The sequence below is a fragment of the Peromyscus californicus genome, unplaced genomic scaffold (assembly GCF_007827085.1).
Source record: "Peromyscus californicus insignis strain IS unplaced genomic scaffold, ASM782708v3 Scaffold_3__1_contigs__length_106647218, whole genome shotgun sequence".
Lineage (NCBI taxonomy): Eukaryota > Metazoa > Chordata > Mammalia > Rodentia > Cricetidae > Peromyscus > Peromyscus californicus.
In genome coordinates, this window is record NW_026294551.1 from 56,661,112 (window position 1) to 56,678,395 (window position 17,284).

General features: G+C 46.8%; 1 protein-coding gene and 1 long non-coding RNA gene across 3 annotated transcripts in view; one reads left to right on the forward strand and one right to left on the reverse strand.

Moving 5' to 3' along the window:
* Shisa6 (shisa family member 6) overlaps positions 1-13,684 on the forward strand; it is a 314,399-nt gene extending 300,715 nt beyond the window's left edge. For both annotated transcript variants that reach the window (XM_052756896.1, XM_052756895.1), the window contains 3 exons: positions 257-313; positions 4,929-5,081; positions 7,060-13,684. In XM_052756896.1, coding sequence (XP_052612856.1) covers positions 257-313; positions 4,929-5,081; positions 7,060-7,610 — 761 coding nt within the window. In that variant the 3' untranslated portion in view covers positions 7,611-13,684. The remainder of the gene's footprint in view (positions 1-256; positions 314-4,928; positions 5,082-7,059) is intronic.
* The window catches only part of LOC128121857 (uncharacterized), a 223,959-nt gene that overhangs the window by 170,159 nt on the left and 36,516 nt on the right, over positions 1-17,284 (reverse strand). The gene's annotated exons all lie outside the window — the stretch shown is intronic.

The window sequence follows — 17,284 nt, forward strand, 5'->3', positions numbered from 1 at the left end:
TGTGTGTGTGTTGGGGGAGGGGGTGTCACCACAGTGACCAAAGAAGCCTAATGTAGTTAGAGGGAGACAGAAGACAAAAACAGCAGAAACAGCCAGAAGAGTTTTTGGAGCCTAGTATATTGTTGAAAGCCTTTCTTAGAAAGGCTTCCTTTGAGTCAGAGAAAAACAGTAAAGATGAGTAAAGAGAACTGCTGTTGTGTTGGAGAACCAACAGAATGCCTGACTTCTTTTAAAATGTCTTTTCTGTGACTTTCAGGTGATCGTCAGTACAACCATCCGATCTTAAGCAGTGCTACCCAGACCCCTACACACGGTGAGAGCTGATAGAGAGCACCCTGCATCCCATCGCATATCAAGTGACTCCATTCTGAGGATAAGAGAAGGAGATGGAGTCATGTGCCTGCCCTTCTCCAGGCCACACAGCTTCACTCTTCCTTTGAGACCATTGTCCCCTGGATGTTTTTGTCTTTGACATCAGAGTGATATGTCTTCCATAAAGAGGCAGGAGACCCTTTCTCAATTCATTTATATTTGCAATCTCCATCACTTCTTGTGGTCACAGATTCCATATGTCTATAGCAAGGAGATTAATGTTCTCCTTTGCCCAAAGCCATTATGTGTCATTTACAAATGAAACAAGACTTAGTCAAGCTTTACCCTCTTGGCAGAGAAGAAGTTGACAGTTGCCCAGCCGAGGGGTGTTAGCAAAGGAACAGTAGGTAGCAGGAACATCTTTCCCTACCAGGTTCTAGCATCCTAGAAGACCACAACTTAACATCTGGAACTCCAAATAAAAACTATCTGGAGTCTCTCTCAAAACTCAATAGAGCCAGGACAGCCCTGTAAACTGGGGCCTGTCAGTCATTCTTGTCTCTTCACTATGAAAACTTAAATAATTAAATAATATTAATATTAATAATAATAATAATAATAATAATCAATAGATGTTTCCCAAGAGACACACTCAAAACACAGATAAATGCAAAGCCAGGTCTGATGGTACAGGCTTACAATCTCATATACTATGGAAAATAAGGCAGAAGAATTGCAAAATCAAGGCCTGTTTGGGCTAGAGTGTCAGTTCAAGGCCAACTGGGAAGCTTTGTGAGCTACTGTCTCAAAATGAAAATAAAAGCTAGGGGTATAGATTAATGGTAGCAACATTTGCCTCATGTGCACAAGGCCCAGTGTTAACCGCCCATATTTCAAGAGAAAAATAAGATAAACTGAGCAGCTCAGCTGGCAGAGGGATTACCATCCTCAAGCCATATTGCGCAGCACCTCAGCACTGAGGTGGGGCACATCTGGATGAGGAAGAGGGAATGGGTGTTTGGACATGCTTTTTCAGTGCTGTGGGGACACCTGTCATGAGAGCAGGAACATAATTGGATGCTTCTGGTTGTAAGATCTAAGGAAAAAACTGAGAAAATGTAGGGATCAGTTAAAAAAAGGCAATGCCAGTTGTAACATTGATGGTGGGGACAATAAGGAAGACTGAGAGCTGCAACATTTTGAGGTAAGAATTGATGGTTCAGTCACTCAAAATTTATATCTTCATGAGAACCAATGAAGACTGAAATGGAGAGCCAAGAGTATTTGGAAGAGTGGAGGCTTGACTGTGGATGCTATCCAAGAAATAAGAAAAATAGTCAGTGGGCAGGAATGGAATTTGTGATAGTGAATTTGAATCTGAACTTACAGAATTTGCTATGACGGTGGAAGACACAAGAAAAGCATAGCGTAGGTAGTTTGAGGTTGGAGATGGGGATGTTCTCATTAATCTTTGAAGGAAGTAACAGAAGGCTTGAAAGTGAGGACTATCCATGCAAGAATTCTGAGAAAGGAAAATAGAAGGCAGAGGCAGGGAGCCTGAGGGATGCTGTGGGGATTATGGGGTGGGAAGAGGAGCTGGGAACGTCAGGCAAGGAGAGCCCCCACTTGTTCAGTAACATTCTGGAATGAACAACCACTGAGCTGAGCCTCCTCAGGAAAAGCCAATACAAGCATAGACTCTTGAGTACCAACAGAAGGAGTGTTCCCTACCCCACCTCTTCCTGTCTTCTCTCCTCCAACTGGTACAAGGAGATGGGAATAGAGAGGCCCCAGTTCCTGTTCTTGAGCAGCTTGCAGCACTATTGAAGTAGAGCTTGCCTGCATTCCTTTCTTGGATGGTACCCTTGCCCCCCCAAGGAATGAGTAGAGCCATTAGGAAGGCAGGAAGGGCCTGCATCTACTTCATCAACCAAAAAGCATTAACTAGATCCTCAGTCTGGGCCACGCAGCCTGAGAGAAACAGGAAAATTAGAAAGCAGGCCTACTGATGCAAAGGAGATCTCTGAAGTCATTTGAGATGAACAAGACCAAGTCATGTCAAATCACTAAAGATCAGTGAGATATGGAGTGTAACTGACTGAAGGGAAATGGTAGATGGTAGAGTAGATATCATTGAGGACTGATAAAGCATAACAAGGTCACAGTCACAAGCCTGGAGTTAAGGAAAAATTCAATAGAGGAAAAATAAAGTACGGCATCTCAGTAGAAGACAAGCTTACTCAAGGGGGGTGCTCAGGCAACCACAGTCAGCACAAAAGGCATGATGATCTTGGCTCAGTGGTGATTTCAGGAGAAGTGGTAGATGACAGTATGTGGACCTACTGCATTTGGAGGAGGGAGCACTGAGCAATGACCTCAGTGGGAGTAAAACGCCAAGACTCAGAGGGAACCCTGTTCTTCTCCAGCATGGTGAGAAAGCGAAGAAACAAGAAGTGGATTAGTGGTAATTAACCACATCTAGGGAGCAGCACTCTCAGCTTCATGCCCACTCTACTTCCTGGCATCTGTCCTGGTCCATGCCAGGGAGGCTCTCTCTGTACAGCATGTTCTGATCTCTTGGGATACAGAGCATCCCTCACCCCCTCACATATGTACGAAGCTGGCACAAACACCAGCTTATTGGCTGAAATCCCCTGGCTCAATCCCCAGTTCTGGGGGTGACAATGCAGGCAGGGAAAGAGAGAAGCCAGGAGTTCCCATGCCTGGGGCAATCCTTGGATGGGCCTAGAAAGGCGACACTTTCTTCCAAGGACAAGAGGATTTTTGTAGTCTATAATGTAATACTCTCTGCCAAGAGGTGTAGAAAACCGTAATCCTATACATTTTCCCAACTTAGAGCCTGCCCCTTCTCAGAGCGTCTTTGGCTTTGAGGAGTCCCAGACAAAGAGGATGGGTGGATGGCACAGCCAGACTGCTCTTTCCTTGCTCCCTCGTTTCTGGAAATGGTATCACGATCTCCCTGGAAACCAACTGTTGACTTCTTTTTAGGGCTCCTCCTCTCATGTCAATCAAGCATGAAGGGATTTTTTTTTCTCCTTACCCTGGACCTCCATTTCCTTCAGACCCCTAAGCCCACTGCTTCCTCCCTGATCATTTTCTCCTCTCGTGTTTTTCATAATGTCTCCTCCAAAGACCACTCAGCTTGAGGGTGCTGTCATCAGTTATTCACCCTTTTGACTGTTCACCATCTCTATTCCCTCCATGACTCTTCCCTGGGCCTGACAACGAACCACACTCCATTGTGTCTCTACTGACTTTGGAGTCTCAGGGTCTATCTCAGAGATAGCAGGAGAAGAAGAAGGATATGACAAGCAGGTTTTGCTCATGTTTTTCCTTCCAGGAGCTTAGAAATTACTAAGGTAGCCTCTGAGAAAGGGTTTAAGGGAAGCAACAGTGGCTATGTGGGTCACAGAGGCTTGTCAAGTATGGAGCATAGCGAGACTCAAGGGAGCTGCCCCAAAGGTGCATGGCACCATGGATTGAATGTGGATTGGAGTTGCAATGGAGTTGGGTCCTGTATCCATCTCCTCCATGGTCACCAGATTTGCTCTAAAGTCAGACTGGCCTGATAGAATTAGTTAGCCTATCTATTGGGATAAAACAGTGCATTCAAGCCGGGCGGTGGTGGCGCACGCCTTTAATCCCAGCACTCGGGAGGCAGAGACAGGCGGATCTCTGTGAGTTCGAGGCCAGCCTGGTCTCCAAAGCGAGTACCAGGAAAGGCGCAAAGCTACACAGAGAAACCCTGTCTCGAAAAAAACCAAAAAAAAAAAAAAAAAAAAAAACCAAAAAACAAAAAAACAAAAAAACAGTGCATTCATGTAGACATGGATGAGTTTATGATCCATATCTTATTAGGGTTTCTATTACTGTGATAAAACACCACAACCAAAAAAAATGGGGGGAGGAAAGGGTTCATTTAGCTTACACTTTCACATCACAGTCCCTCACTGAAGGAAGTCAGGACAGGAAGTAGAGGGGGAACCTGGAGCAAGAACTGAAGCAGAAGCCATTGAGGAGTGCTACTTACTGGGTTAACTGACTTGCTCTTTCAAAGCAGCTCGGCCTGCTTTCCTATACCATCTAGGATGATAGGCCCAAGAAGGGCACTGCTCCCAGTGAGATAGACTCTCCCACATCAATCATCAAACAAGAAAATGTCCCACAGACTTGTGCACAGGCAATTTGGTGGAAGCACCTTCTGAATTGCAGTTCCTCTTCCCATGTGACTCCAGCTTGTGTTAAGTTGACAACAGGCTGACCAGGACAATGCTCTTTCATTGTACCGGGCTCAGTTTTCATCAGAGACACCAGGAATGTACCTGGGGGAAGACACTATTGCTGAATTGAGTCCTCGGGGACTGATCACTAGCCATGGGAGCCAGAGGAAGCTAAGATAATGCCTTCCCCACAGGACTCTTGACAAAAGGAAAGTGAGCAAGGGGAAACTGAGTCTCAGCATTCCCTGCTGCTTAAGAAGGCAGGATAGGGGCTCTAGTCAGGGAGGGAGCAGAAAGTGGAGAGAAAACTTGGCCACTCTGGCCTCAGCCACCTCTGCCTATATGTTCGCTAAATGTCATGCCTTTCCTTTGCAGAGAAGCCACGGATAAATAACATCCTGACATCAGCCACCGAACCCTATGACCTCTCCTTCTCACGCTCTTTCCAGAACTTAGCCCACCTGCCTCCATCATATGAATCTGCAATGAAGACCAATCCAAGCAAGTACTCATCTCTGAAGAGGCTAAGTAAGTCAAGTCTGGCTGGAATTGAGGTCTGTCTCAAGGGTTCCCAAGTCATCCTCTTCTGTACCACTCTCTTGTCCCATAATCTAAGGGACCAGGTATAGAAACCCAAGAACTAGGAGTGAGTTGTATGTAGGATGAAGAGAATAGACAGAACCCTTTCTTTTGATCTCCTGGTCCCTAGTCCACTGTTTTTATAGTTAAGAATGATGTTGTAGGACCCTGAGGCCCCCACCTTCTATAAGCTGTACTTATCACTCATGTACCAGCTTGCCACTGGCCTTCGTCAAACTGTGGGCCTTCCTGTGTATCATTCCTTGTAAAAGAGGCACCAAGGGCCCAAAGAACCATTCTAGCCCAGCCAAGACCATCTCAAAGACCTGAGCCTCCATACTTTTCATGTTCATGCTTTCATCTTATAACTTAGGTTTGGTTTATCCAGGGAATCACCTCAGCTGTTTGAGTCAGAAATGGCTGTTGATATTGATAGGTTTAATGCATTAAAATGTACAAGAAAGTACATGAAGGGACAGCTTTCTTTCCTAACCTGATCCTCATAACTTCCTTTCATTTCCCTATGAATGAGTCAACACCCTCACCCATGTATGTGTGCATGCACTGGTGTGTGTGTGTGTGTGTGTGTGTGTGTGTGTGTGTGTGTGTGTGTGTGTGTCTGTGTGTGTGTGTCTGTGTGTGTGTGTGCTGGGGATGCTGCACAGAGCCCCATGTATGCTAGGCAAGCATTTGACTCCTGAGCTACATCTCCAGCCCTGTAAATCATTTTTGAAGGCTGCCCAACTTCAGTTAGTGCTCCACAGCTGAGCACGTGCTTGAAGTTTCAGGGTGACTCACTCTGATAGAAGTCTAGCCCAAGTCCGTCTCAGCCATCTACAGAGAAATGTTGAGTTTCTATGGCAGCAAATGAGCATCTCTGACCACCTGAGAGGTCTGATGGATGCCCTGAAATGAGAAAATGGGGTTCAATAGGCAGGATAGATCCACTCCAACCCTGAGCCCACTGAGGAGTAAGCAGCATTCCCACACTAGGCAAAGAGTCCCAAAAGCTGCCTGTAGGAGGCCTCCTTGTTGAAAGTTAGCACAATGCAGCCTTATGTGTGCCCTGGAGAAGGTCAAGGATCCATAGTGCAATTGTGGGAGAACCTACTAGAAGGACAGGAGCCCAGAGCATTTAAGCAAGATGCACAACAGTATTGCTAGAGCCTGCTGCCTGGTGGGCACAGGGAGTAAGTGTAGGCTGATGATATGGCTGTGGGGGCTGGATGCCCATGTGTTGGTTCCTGTAGATTGGTTGTTACTCCAGAGAAGGTGTTACTAGGTTCCTAGGTTACCAGTGAAGCTTTCCACAAATGCCTCCTAGAGGAACATCCTACTTGATTCTAACAAAACCTGATTCTGTGCCCAGTTTCCATAAAGTAGTGCTGTAGACATCATCTGAAAGCTGTTAGCTCTACCTGGGTATTTTAGTAAGACCTGGAGCCATTCTGCTTCAGAACCACATGCAGTAGATACAGCAGGCAAGCCACAGGAATACCTTGGGCTTGAAATCAGCTCCACCATAAGCTGGGTGGGGAAGTCATTTAACTGTCCTCCATGGTGGCCCCTGAAGAGGAAACAGAATCTGGGGGCCTACTGGAGATATAGACTCTGGGGTACAAGCAGTTAGTGTCCCTTAATCAGAACCCACCTTTCACAAGCCCTCAAGGATTGGTTTGTATATGCATTGGAGTAGGGGGGTTAATATCACCTGTCTGAGCCCCACCCCCACCTACTTTACTAACTAAGGGCCTTTGATTTATGTTACCCTTGGAGATTTCCAGGTCTGTGGTTGAGCAAGAGTGCACACACACACACACACACACACACACACACACACACACACACACACACACACACACACATGCTTACTCCCTGAGTCGTGGCTGTTCCATCACCCCACTGCTTTCTCTCTGTCTCCTTGCAGCTGACAAGGAAGCTGATGAGTATTACATGAGGCGGAGGCACCTGCCAGACCTTGCAGCCCGTGGCACCCTCCCCCTCAACGTCATCCAGATGTCTCAACAGAAGCCGCTGCCTCGAGAACGGCCACGGAGGCCCATCAGGGCCATGTCCCAGGACAGGGTCCTTTCCCCACAGCGGGGCTTGCCTGATGAATTTGGCATGCCCTATGACCGAATCTTGTCTGATGAACAGCTGCTCTCCACAGAGCGCCTGCACTCCCAGGACCCGTTGCTATCCCCAGAGCGGACGGCCTTCCCGGAGCAATCACTGTCGCGGGCCATCTCGCACACGGACGTCTTTGTGTCCACGCCAGTGCTGGACCGCTACCGTATGACCAAGATGCACTCCCATCCCAGTGCCTCCAATAACTCCTATGCCACCCTGGGCCAGAGCCAGACGGCAGCCAAGCGCCACGCCTTTGCCTCCCGCAGACACAACACGGTGGAGCAGCTGCACTATATCCCGGGCCACCACACTTGCTACACAGCCAGCAAGACCGAAGTGACCGTGTGACCGGCAGCGTGGCCGGGCTGCTTGGCAGAGTGAGGGCAGGACAGAGCAGAGCAGGGCAGGGATGAGGAGCACAGCGTCCAACCTTGCTCTCCTCACCTCCCCGGTTCCCCCCATTGGAACTGGAGGCGGGCTGCCTTTGTCCAGAAAGCCATATCCCCCAGGGACATGGCGCCAAATGCCTGGTCCAACAAGCACAGACCTAGGCTCTAGAGCTCTTTCTCTCCCAGTAGAATCCTCCCCCTGCAAATGAGAAGAGTGGTGAGGCCCCAGTCTTACCTGCCACCCGCGCCACTCCCTCAGTCCCCGCCCCCCAGTCCCCACCCCTTCCTGGAGACTCAGCCGCAAGTTCTGCTAGCCAGTGGACCCTCCCCTGAAGGTAATCCGAAGCTGCCTGAGTTTGAACAGCCAGCCAACCAGCGGGTGCAGTCAGTGGGCTGACCGAATAGGCTACTCGGTCTCTTTCCTGTATCTAGAACCGCATCACAGAAATCTCTTAGTGCCTAAAAACTGCCTGCTCGCTCTCAGCCAGAGAGCTGCTGTGTCCATAAGCACAATACGATTCTCTTCTGCCTGCTGGAACTCTGGTCTCTACCAAGTGGCCCTTCCCTCGCTGAGCCGTGCAGCCCCACAACAGGAAGGGGTTCTCTTCCTTTTAGCTGCTTGGTTGCCTCTGCCCCTGTGCTGTGGGGGCTCCGCTCTCCCAGCCTTCACTGCTTCTCCTCAAACCTCTCTGGGGGCTTTAGCTCTTGCCCCCAAGAGGGAGCATTAGCTCTTGCCCTCCAGAGAGGAGTAGCGATAGGTTGCCAGGACTTTGGAAGTGCCTTGGCAGCCACCTGATCGGCTCTCCCGCGCCCCCCCCCCCACTTCCTCCAGGCCACTGGGTCTGAACTAGGACCTCCTCTCAGGCCTGCCTTCTTCACCCCGAGCTCTGCTCCCAGGAGGCACCTGCAGTGGGCAGAGAGCTAGGGTGGGGAGGGCCACTGTGATGCCCAGGATCTCAGGGGCTCACCATTCCCATTTTCTAGGGCTCTGCCTGTCCCCCACTCATGAGCCTCAGGCGGGACAGAGGCAGACGTTTCCAGACAGAAGAAGCTTAGCCTGTGAACAGGCAGGAGCTCTCTGACGTGGTCATGCCAGACCCTGAGCACTCCTTTCCACCATTTTTGCCCTCTCCACAGCCTTTTTCTGTTTAGAACTCATTCTCTCTTCCCGTGTTCCCTCCCACACCTACCTCCCCACCTCATCCCCTGTAGCTCCATGACTTTCTTCAAACCAGTGGATCCAAGGAACCGAGATCCATTGGTAGATGCAAATAAATAATGGTGTCCCAGGATGTCGTTGTGGGGGCCATATCAACCCCTTCTCCTTGCAGGGACACTTGGCATATGGTAGGGGCACCTGGAAGCTCCCCTGCCAGCCCATCTGAGCCCCCTCTTGGCCTGCAACCTGAAGGTGGAGAATGTGTGACCAGCTACTGGGAAACTATCAGTGAGAGCAATCCTGCTCCCCCAAGATCAGGAGGAGGAAGACAATGAGCCCCCCTTCTGAGGGCCAGGTCTGGGACTGGGGAGAATCAGCCTCAGACTGCTGGTGGAGTAGCCTAAGAAATGGAGCCATAGCTTACCAGACTCCAGCAGCAATGCCCTTAAGTCAGATTTTATACCCCCTCAGTTCTGCATGGATAGCCCTTAAAAAGAGAGGTGGTGAGAAGCTTGTATCTGTCCTGGTCGTTTTTAATCTAGCCAAGTCTACGAGCCATGAAGAAGTCAGTGGACTGCTTTCCCTCGCTGCTTTCAAGAGCTACAGGCTCTCCTGCACCCCTCCCTAGAATGCCCCCTCTGTGAGAGCAGGAATGTTCTGCAAAACCCAGAAGGATGGAAGCTGGGGCTTCCAAAAGGCAGGCCTTAGCCTCCCCACCAAGGGGGTGTCCCTGGCACCATGGGGCCAGGAGGTCCCTGGACATTCTGCTTTCCTCCCTGCAAACACATAAACCTTCTTAAGGGCTGGTTCCCATGGGTCTATGAGCTTTTGTTGCAGAAGGTAAGGCTCACAGGAAGAGAAGAACTCAATCCAAATAGAGAGTGGCTCCCTTCCAGAAGCAAAGGCATGTCTCACAGCTGGCCCCCAGCCCAGCCCCCTATAACTCTCTAACCTTTAGCTGGACTCTTTGAAGGCCTTGGGCTGGTGGGAAGCGGGAAGGGGGAAGGTCAAGACTGTGGTGGCCAAAAATTCCCTCCCCAGTGTCTGGACATCCCATGGAGAATCTTCCAAACAGCAACTTCTCCACCCCTTGGGGAGAAGATCTTACCCCAGGCTCTTCCCTCAGCCTTGGCTCTGACAAAGGTTTCTGTCTGTCTGTCTGTCTATCTTCCTCTCCATCTGTCTGTCTGTCTGTCTCAGGGGTTGTTTGATAAGTTGATTCCAAACTCTTTCTCATCCCTGCCTTACTACCTTCTGGTATAAAATACCTGGCATGGGTTACGTCAGAAAATTCTAATGGAACGCTTGCTTCTCCTGAAGGCTTTTCTTCTGCTTCATCCTTGGAAGGAGAGGAACCGTAACAGAGATGGAAGTCTACAGACTACTCTAACCCAGTCCTCTACTCCAAACTCCGGAAAACTGTGTCTTAACTGGGACATGGAAATACACTACCCCTCCTTCAGTTTTGCATGGCTCATTTAAATTACCTGTAGTCAACCATGATCCAGAAACATTAACATTTGTCTTAACTCCTTTGAGAGAGTCCACGATCACGCAGCTTTTGTTACAGTGTATTCTATACCTTGTCCTATTTTATTATTACCAATCTCTTCCTGTGCCTAACTTACAAATTAAACTTTATTGTATGTGTGTGTATATGAAGAAAACATAATACATATAGACAGTCTCGTACTATGTGTGGTTTGGGGTTGTTGGAGCTTATCCCTCGGTGATAAGGGAAAACCACTAAGTCCCATGAACTCACCCATCACTCCAGAACCAGCTAGCTATGCTGCGCTGTATGAACTCACTTGAGAGTGTCTGGGGCTGGAACCCAGATGTCACTGCTTCTAGCCCAAGCAGGTGAGTGTTCTCTGTCACACAGAAGAGAGCCGTGGCTCTTCATGATAAACACTCCTATCCCAAGCAAAGGAAACTCAAGGTTTCCCTCTGCTTCTTTTGTTCCTTCATGCATGTCTCCACTGCCCTGGACTGGGGTGTGTACAGGTCTTACTTGACCCAAATGTTCTTCCTGAAGACCTCTTACCATTCCCGTCCTTCCATCCTTCCTTTCTCACTTCCTCCGGTGAACTCTTGGCTCCGTATATTCATGAGCCACAAAAGCTTGCCAGTAACTCCTTAACCTCCTAACTGGACTTTGATCTTCAGAACTTCCCCAGGTCTGAAGTTTCCCTCACTCCCCTCTTCAATCATCAGCCTTCCTCCAGCCCTAGTTTCTTTGACCCGGATCTGCTGAAGTCTCTTGTTTGAAGAATTAGAGTTCTTGATGGAAACTGTGGAAGACTCTCACATTCTGTGAGTCCTTTGTTTGCCTCATTGGTTTGTTACACTTCCTCACATGGGAAATGATGCCCCAAGGGGTAAAGTCATGAGTCTCCCCCACCCCTCTGATCTCTAAAAGGGAAATGAGAGAGCTGTCTCATCAGAGGTGTCATGGCCAAAAGATCAGCTTTGGCTCCTGCAGCTACCAGACTCAAGAAGCTCTTGACTCAGACTGCTACTAGCCCAGAGTCTCCTGCTCTGGCCAAAGATTCATCCCCTTTGATGCCTGTAGCTCTCGCTTCTATTCCAACACCTTTCTTCTAATGGAAATCACAGCTCTCCCCTCATCCAAAGACATGAAGACTTGTAAGTCTCCAAGTATGGAGGAGTAGCCATCCCAACATCTCTGCCACCAAACTCAACCCATTGCCTGTGGAGAGTTCTTAGCTGTCACCTGCTTCATCCCTCATTCCTTCCACAAATGGCTGTGGACTGGACCCAATATCATAGTTTGAAAGGACTGCCCATCACTTGGACCCTAGAAGGCACTTGCTCTGAGAGGAGCAGGCACGTTAGGTCCCACACACATCTCTCTGCCATCCTCTCTGAATCTGAGGAATTGTGAAATGTTTTTAGGAGGCTTGCTGCGCTTTAACGAAGTATTTTCCTGGCATAGAGTTATTTTTATAAGTGACAAACTTTGATGGTAGGGCTTTACATGAAAGACAAGTCTTTCTGGTCCCTCTCTTTGATTTTGGAAAGTGGCGTATCAGAGAGGGGACAAGGAGAGAGAAACAGAAACGGGACTGAGGCTCCAGAAACATGGCTTCTAGGTCTGGCTTTTGTCTCCATCCTGCCATGTGACTATGGGCAAGTCACATGCCAGTTCAGTGCCTCAGTTTCCCCACCTATAAAATGAGGGGCTTTGACTAGATGAGCCCCCAAAGTTTCATTCAGCTTTTACACTCTGGGGTTTTCATTCTCTGCTCCTTCCCTTTTCTACGTTCATCCCCACTTCAACTGAGCTGCACCCATCACACTCTGCCTGCCCTATGGCAACATCCTCAGAGGCCCTAGACAAACACCAGATTCCTTGCCAGGTTTTGGGTGGAACCAATGGGCTCGGCCACACATGGATACTCTTGTATCTGAAAGTTAAGGCCTGACCACACAACAGGTCACCAATCATGTGTCCCTGAAGCCTCTCGTGTAAGCATACCTAAACCACCTGGGTGTTAGTTGCTGTGAAATTCTGAGTTTGGAGTTTTCATTTTCGATGTCCTTATAGCTGGAGGGAGGTAACTCTATTTTCAGAGAGGGGACGGACTGAAAGAAAAGGGTCTAGATGTCTGACCATGACTTTTGGACACAGAGTTTGTATTTAAGGTCAGACAGGAAATTCGTTCCATGTCCCAAAGGAGCATGCTTGGCAGAGGCTCTGTGTGACAAGGGATGCCATCATATCCCATGCCACAGCATGCATCCTGAAGACCACGTCAGGATGCTGAAGCTCCATCCCATCTGGAGAGGACGAGGCATCACCCACCTGGGCTGCTGGGAGGTGGGTCCTCACCCCATCCCAGTATCTTTGTGGCCCCTCTTTGTGATACTATCATCCTCCCCATGAAGGCTTGTGAAGCACCAATGGAAATTCCAAATCGCTGTCATCAAAACCATCTTGTAAATTGCAAACACATTAACCTTCCATCATTCATAAAAATAATGCTGTGTGTTTGCTTAACAGCCTCCCTCATGTGGGAGGAGAAGACCCTGCTCAACTTTGCTGCCAACCTTCCAATGACCCTCAAATGCCACTCCATTAAGAGGACCCATTCATTTGCTTCATAGTGGCAAAGACATCTCTAGTCCTGTAAACTCAACTAGACATTTTGTAGTAAAGAATTCTTGAAATTCTCTAATAAAAGGCAATTCTTACTCTAACATTTTTAGTTGGGGACACAATTTCCTAAGGGGGGGTGTTAAGGAACATTTTTACTCATTAGCTGGATTTATGGATTCTATGTTTATTATATGGTAGTATTATGAAAAGTACCTTTCTATCCGTATCTCTGCAGTTTCTCTGTCACTCACATGGAATCTCCCCAATGAGCAGTGCCCCCCATTACTGCTTCTGTACAAATCTCATCATTCTCCTTCGCTGTCAAAGCACACCCTATATGTACTGTAAACAGAGATTGCTTTAGTGAGATTTAGTCTTGAGGATTTTTCCACTTTTGTCAGTAACAGATATTTATGGATCAAAAAATAAAGCTGTTTCAACATAACCTGTGTGTCTTAAAGTAGCTGCATGCTTACAGAGTCAAAACCAAGGTCATGCAAAAAAAGCAAGGAAGGATACCAGAGATCATTGTAGCCAGGAGAGGGAGCAGGGATTGACTACAGACAGTTGCTAGGAAACTTTAGGTGTGATGAGATGTTCTAAAACCAGATGTGGCCAAGCTCAGTGGTACATATCTGTAATCCCAGAATGCGGGAGAATGATGTAAGAGGATTATGAGTTTGAGGCCAACCTGGGCTACATATCAAAATGTTGCCTAAAAATACAACAAATAAAATCTGTATTGTGGTGATGTCTGTGGAACTACATAGGTTCATGGAAATCACCAAAGTGTAGATTTACAGCCGCCCTGTGTTATGGTATACAAATCAAGCTTTAAAATGCAAGAACAGAGGAATGCAGAGAGGTAAACACTGTGCCACCTGAGAGCAGAGCTGAATTTTCCAGCGCTGTCTATACTCATCTACTCCAGCACTATTATTCTTAGATATCAGGTCTCAGTTTTTTTTTTAGTGTTCGTTACCGTTACCATGGCTGTGAGCAGATTAGAGGTGGCTAAAGATCCATAACACTTGACTCAGAGCATCAAAAAGTTTCACCATGAAAACTAATTCAGATTTGCAGCTTTGTTCAAGACTCTCTTTGTCTGGATGTGGCTTTGATATTATTTTCTTTGGCCTATGCTCCCTTTGCTGCTAAGGTTATTTGTTGATCACCAGAGCCTAGAAACAGGCTGAATAAACAAACCGCTGCCAGGGAGAGCATTTATCCTATCCCACAAGGCAGCATTTCTGTAGTTTCTAGAATCCAGGGTTCAACATACTCTCTTCCCATTCCTCCAACGCTCCTGTAATGAAATCTTTCTTATTGGAGGCATTGGGCTGATCTTTTTTAAATCGTAAGCCAGACCTGGTGGTACAGGCCAACAAATCTCAACTACTCAGGAGGCTGGAGCAAAAGGATCAGAAGTGAGTTCAAGGTCAGCCTGAACTGCCTGAGGCATCTCAGCCTAAGGTGTCTCAATAGTGAATAATAATTAATTAATAATTAACTAATTAATTAATTAATGGGCATACCTCAGTGATAGGGCATTTAGTTATCATCCCTGGTGCCCTAGGTTCAATCCTCAGTTCTGCAAAGAAGTCCTTTTGTTCTCTATTTCCAAGGGTTTTTGTTCTCCTGAAATCAACACAGCCTTGATTGCTTTTCCTACACATAGCAGCACATATTCCAGAATACGTTCACACATCATTACACTCACCACTGAGGTCCCATTTCTTCTTTTCTAAGCCAGTCTCTCTAACACAGGACAACTCATAGCAACTGCACACATGTACCGACACATTACACATATAGAAATACTTATAGTCTATGTTCATCATTGAGAGGAAAGGATGAAAACAAATATCTTGATTGGAGGATTTTTTTAAAAAGTAAAAGTTAATGCTTACAAATACATATAATGACTAAGTTATACTAAAGATAGTTCTCAAAAGAAACTCTCAGGAGACTTTTCTTCTTGAACATACAAAAACAATATGGATTACAATTAAAAACATATTCAAAGACTGATTTTCCTTCCTCCCTCCTTTTCTCCCTCCCTCCCTTTCTTCTTTTCTTCCTTTCTTTTTCCCTTCCTTCCTTCCTTCCTTCCTTCTTTCCTTCCCTCCATTACAGTGCCATGCTGTGGCCCAGGGCAGACTAGCATGGAACTCACCAGTAGCCCACTGATTGAACTTGGAATCTTTCTGCCTGAAATTCCTGGGTGCTGGGATCACATCCCTGAGCCTCTTCAAAGCTCAGTTTTCTTATTTAAATGAAACCGGTGAATCTATAAACCAAGCAATCACTCTGAAATGCCTCTTTACCACATTATTAGTCTCTATTTCTATAGCTTCTTTAAAACTTTTCAGAAAACAGTAATTAGTCAAGGCAAGAGTGGAAGGGTGGACTGAGGGAGGGAGAGAGTGGGGGGAGAGGAGAGAAAGAGAGAGAAAGAGATCACAATGGTGCCACTTACAAGACCGTATCTTCATCTTGTCAGCATACTTACCCTCGTATCAAAATGACGACAGTCAAGGAAGGTGATCTTGAATAAAATTTTGAGGAAATTCTCTTTTGTTTGACTTAATTTTTTGTCATTGTTATCGCTGGTACTGGAAGTTGAACTAAGGTTCATTCTAATTCTAAGCAAACAGTGTACCGCCATGTCACATCCCCCACACCTTTTTCATTTTTATTTCGAGGAAGGGGTCTCACTAAGTTGCCCAGCCTATCCTTGAACTCACCCTGTCACCCAACCTGGACTCTAACTTATGATTCTCCTGCCTCAACCTCCAGAAGCAGCTAGAATTACAGGTGTATGCTACTATGTCCATCTGACTTAACTTGTTATGATTTCTCAAAACCTGCAACTTGACTGTCAAAGAAATCCCAAAGACTGCAGTTTCACAGAACATTCTAGACTGTTCATGAGTTCTCTTCCCTGACCTTAGAAAGTGAGTTTAGCTGTGTTTTAGAAACACAAAGAGTTGTTGTTGTTGTTGTTGTCATTACCCTCCAGCCTTAATCCCAGTTCCAAATCGAAGTCACAGTGATAGATGGCAGCTGTGACATACCAAGAGTCTTCAGCTCTCATTCTCTATGACTGTCTTCTAAAGTTTCTCCTTTGGATCATAGAGTGAGCTATTTCCACAAGTCTGTCACAGCAGGCACAGGGAAGATGTCCTGTTCTCCATAAAGGAATTGGCCCAAATACTGGAATCTGTTTTAGACTTTTAGAAAACAAAAGCCCTTTTTTTCCTCCAAGTGGGGTCCATCAGAATCCCTGGGCCCTCGATAGAATGTGTATACCTAGAGCACATGCCAGACTTTTTCAGTCAAAATTCCTGGTGGTGGGGCCCTAGGATTTGCATAAAACAAAATCCCTATGTGACTCTGGATAGGTTAAATATTGAGAAGCATGCCATTTTGACTGTTCCTGTGTCAGTTTTGAAAGTGTATGACTGCATGACAAGAATGGCTTTTAGTTCTCAAGGTCAGAGTGGCCTTAGTTTAGGTAGCATCGCGATTTTTAGGTAACTAGCCTTAGTGAACAGATTAAAACAAAAATGGGCTTAGAAGGGGCAAGTGTTTAAGAAATGAAGAGAAAACTGAGGCTTGAGGTACAAATTATGCATAGAAAGTTTAATATAAGAGAAACTATGTTGACTTTTCAAGACAGCCTTGTAAGGCTAAACAGGAACCTTCAGGATCACTCACATATGACAATGTGTGAAATGCAGAAAGGAGGCCAGGGATGCAGATGTAGATGCAGACATAGGAGGAGTGCTGGGAATAGCCAGACCTGCTCCTCTTCTGATTCTTGGGAAGTAAAGGGGCATCCACTGGGAAGGGATAAAGGACAGTCCAGGAGGGATTCCTGGAGAATCCCAGTCACAGCGCATGAGTAGTCGTCTCCCATGTGGGCTGGCTATTCTGAGGTGGTATTGGCTAAATTTCCCTCAAACACCATAGGATTATGTTTCACCCTACTGTTCTACTGGGCTTCTGTAGTACTTTCTCTCATCCTTAGCCAGAGCCAGAAATAGATGGGACAGCCACTATCAACACCCTTCCTTGTCACAGGGCAAAGGAAAAACTAGAAGGTTTAGCAAAGACTATTAAGTAGCAATCTAGAGTGACAACATGTCTGCTTGTCTGGAACTGGCTTTAGAGTCCCACCCCACCATAACAGAGCCACCAAGAAACATCGTTCTACTGTGTTCCAAAAGACAGAGAACGAAAACACGAAATGAGTGCCACTGATGACCATCATGGTTGACATGCTGTGTTTCCAGATAGGGGCTGGGAATTTACAGAGCAATGGCACCTTCTGTTACCATAACAAAAC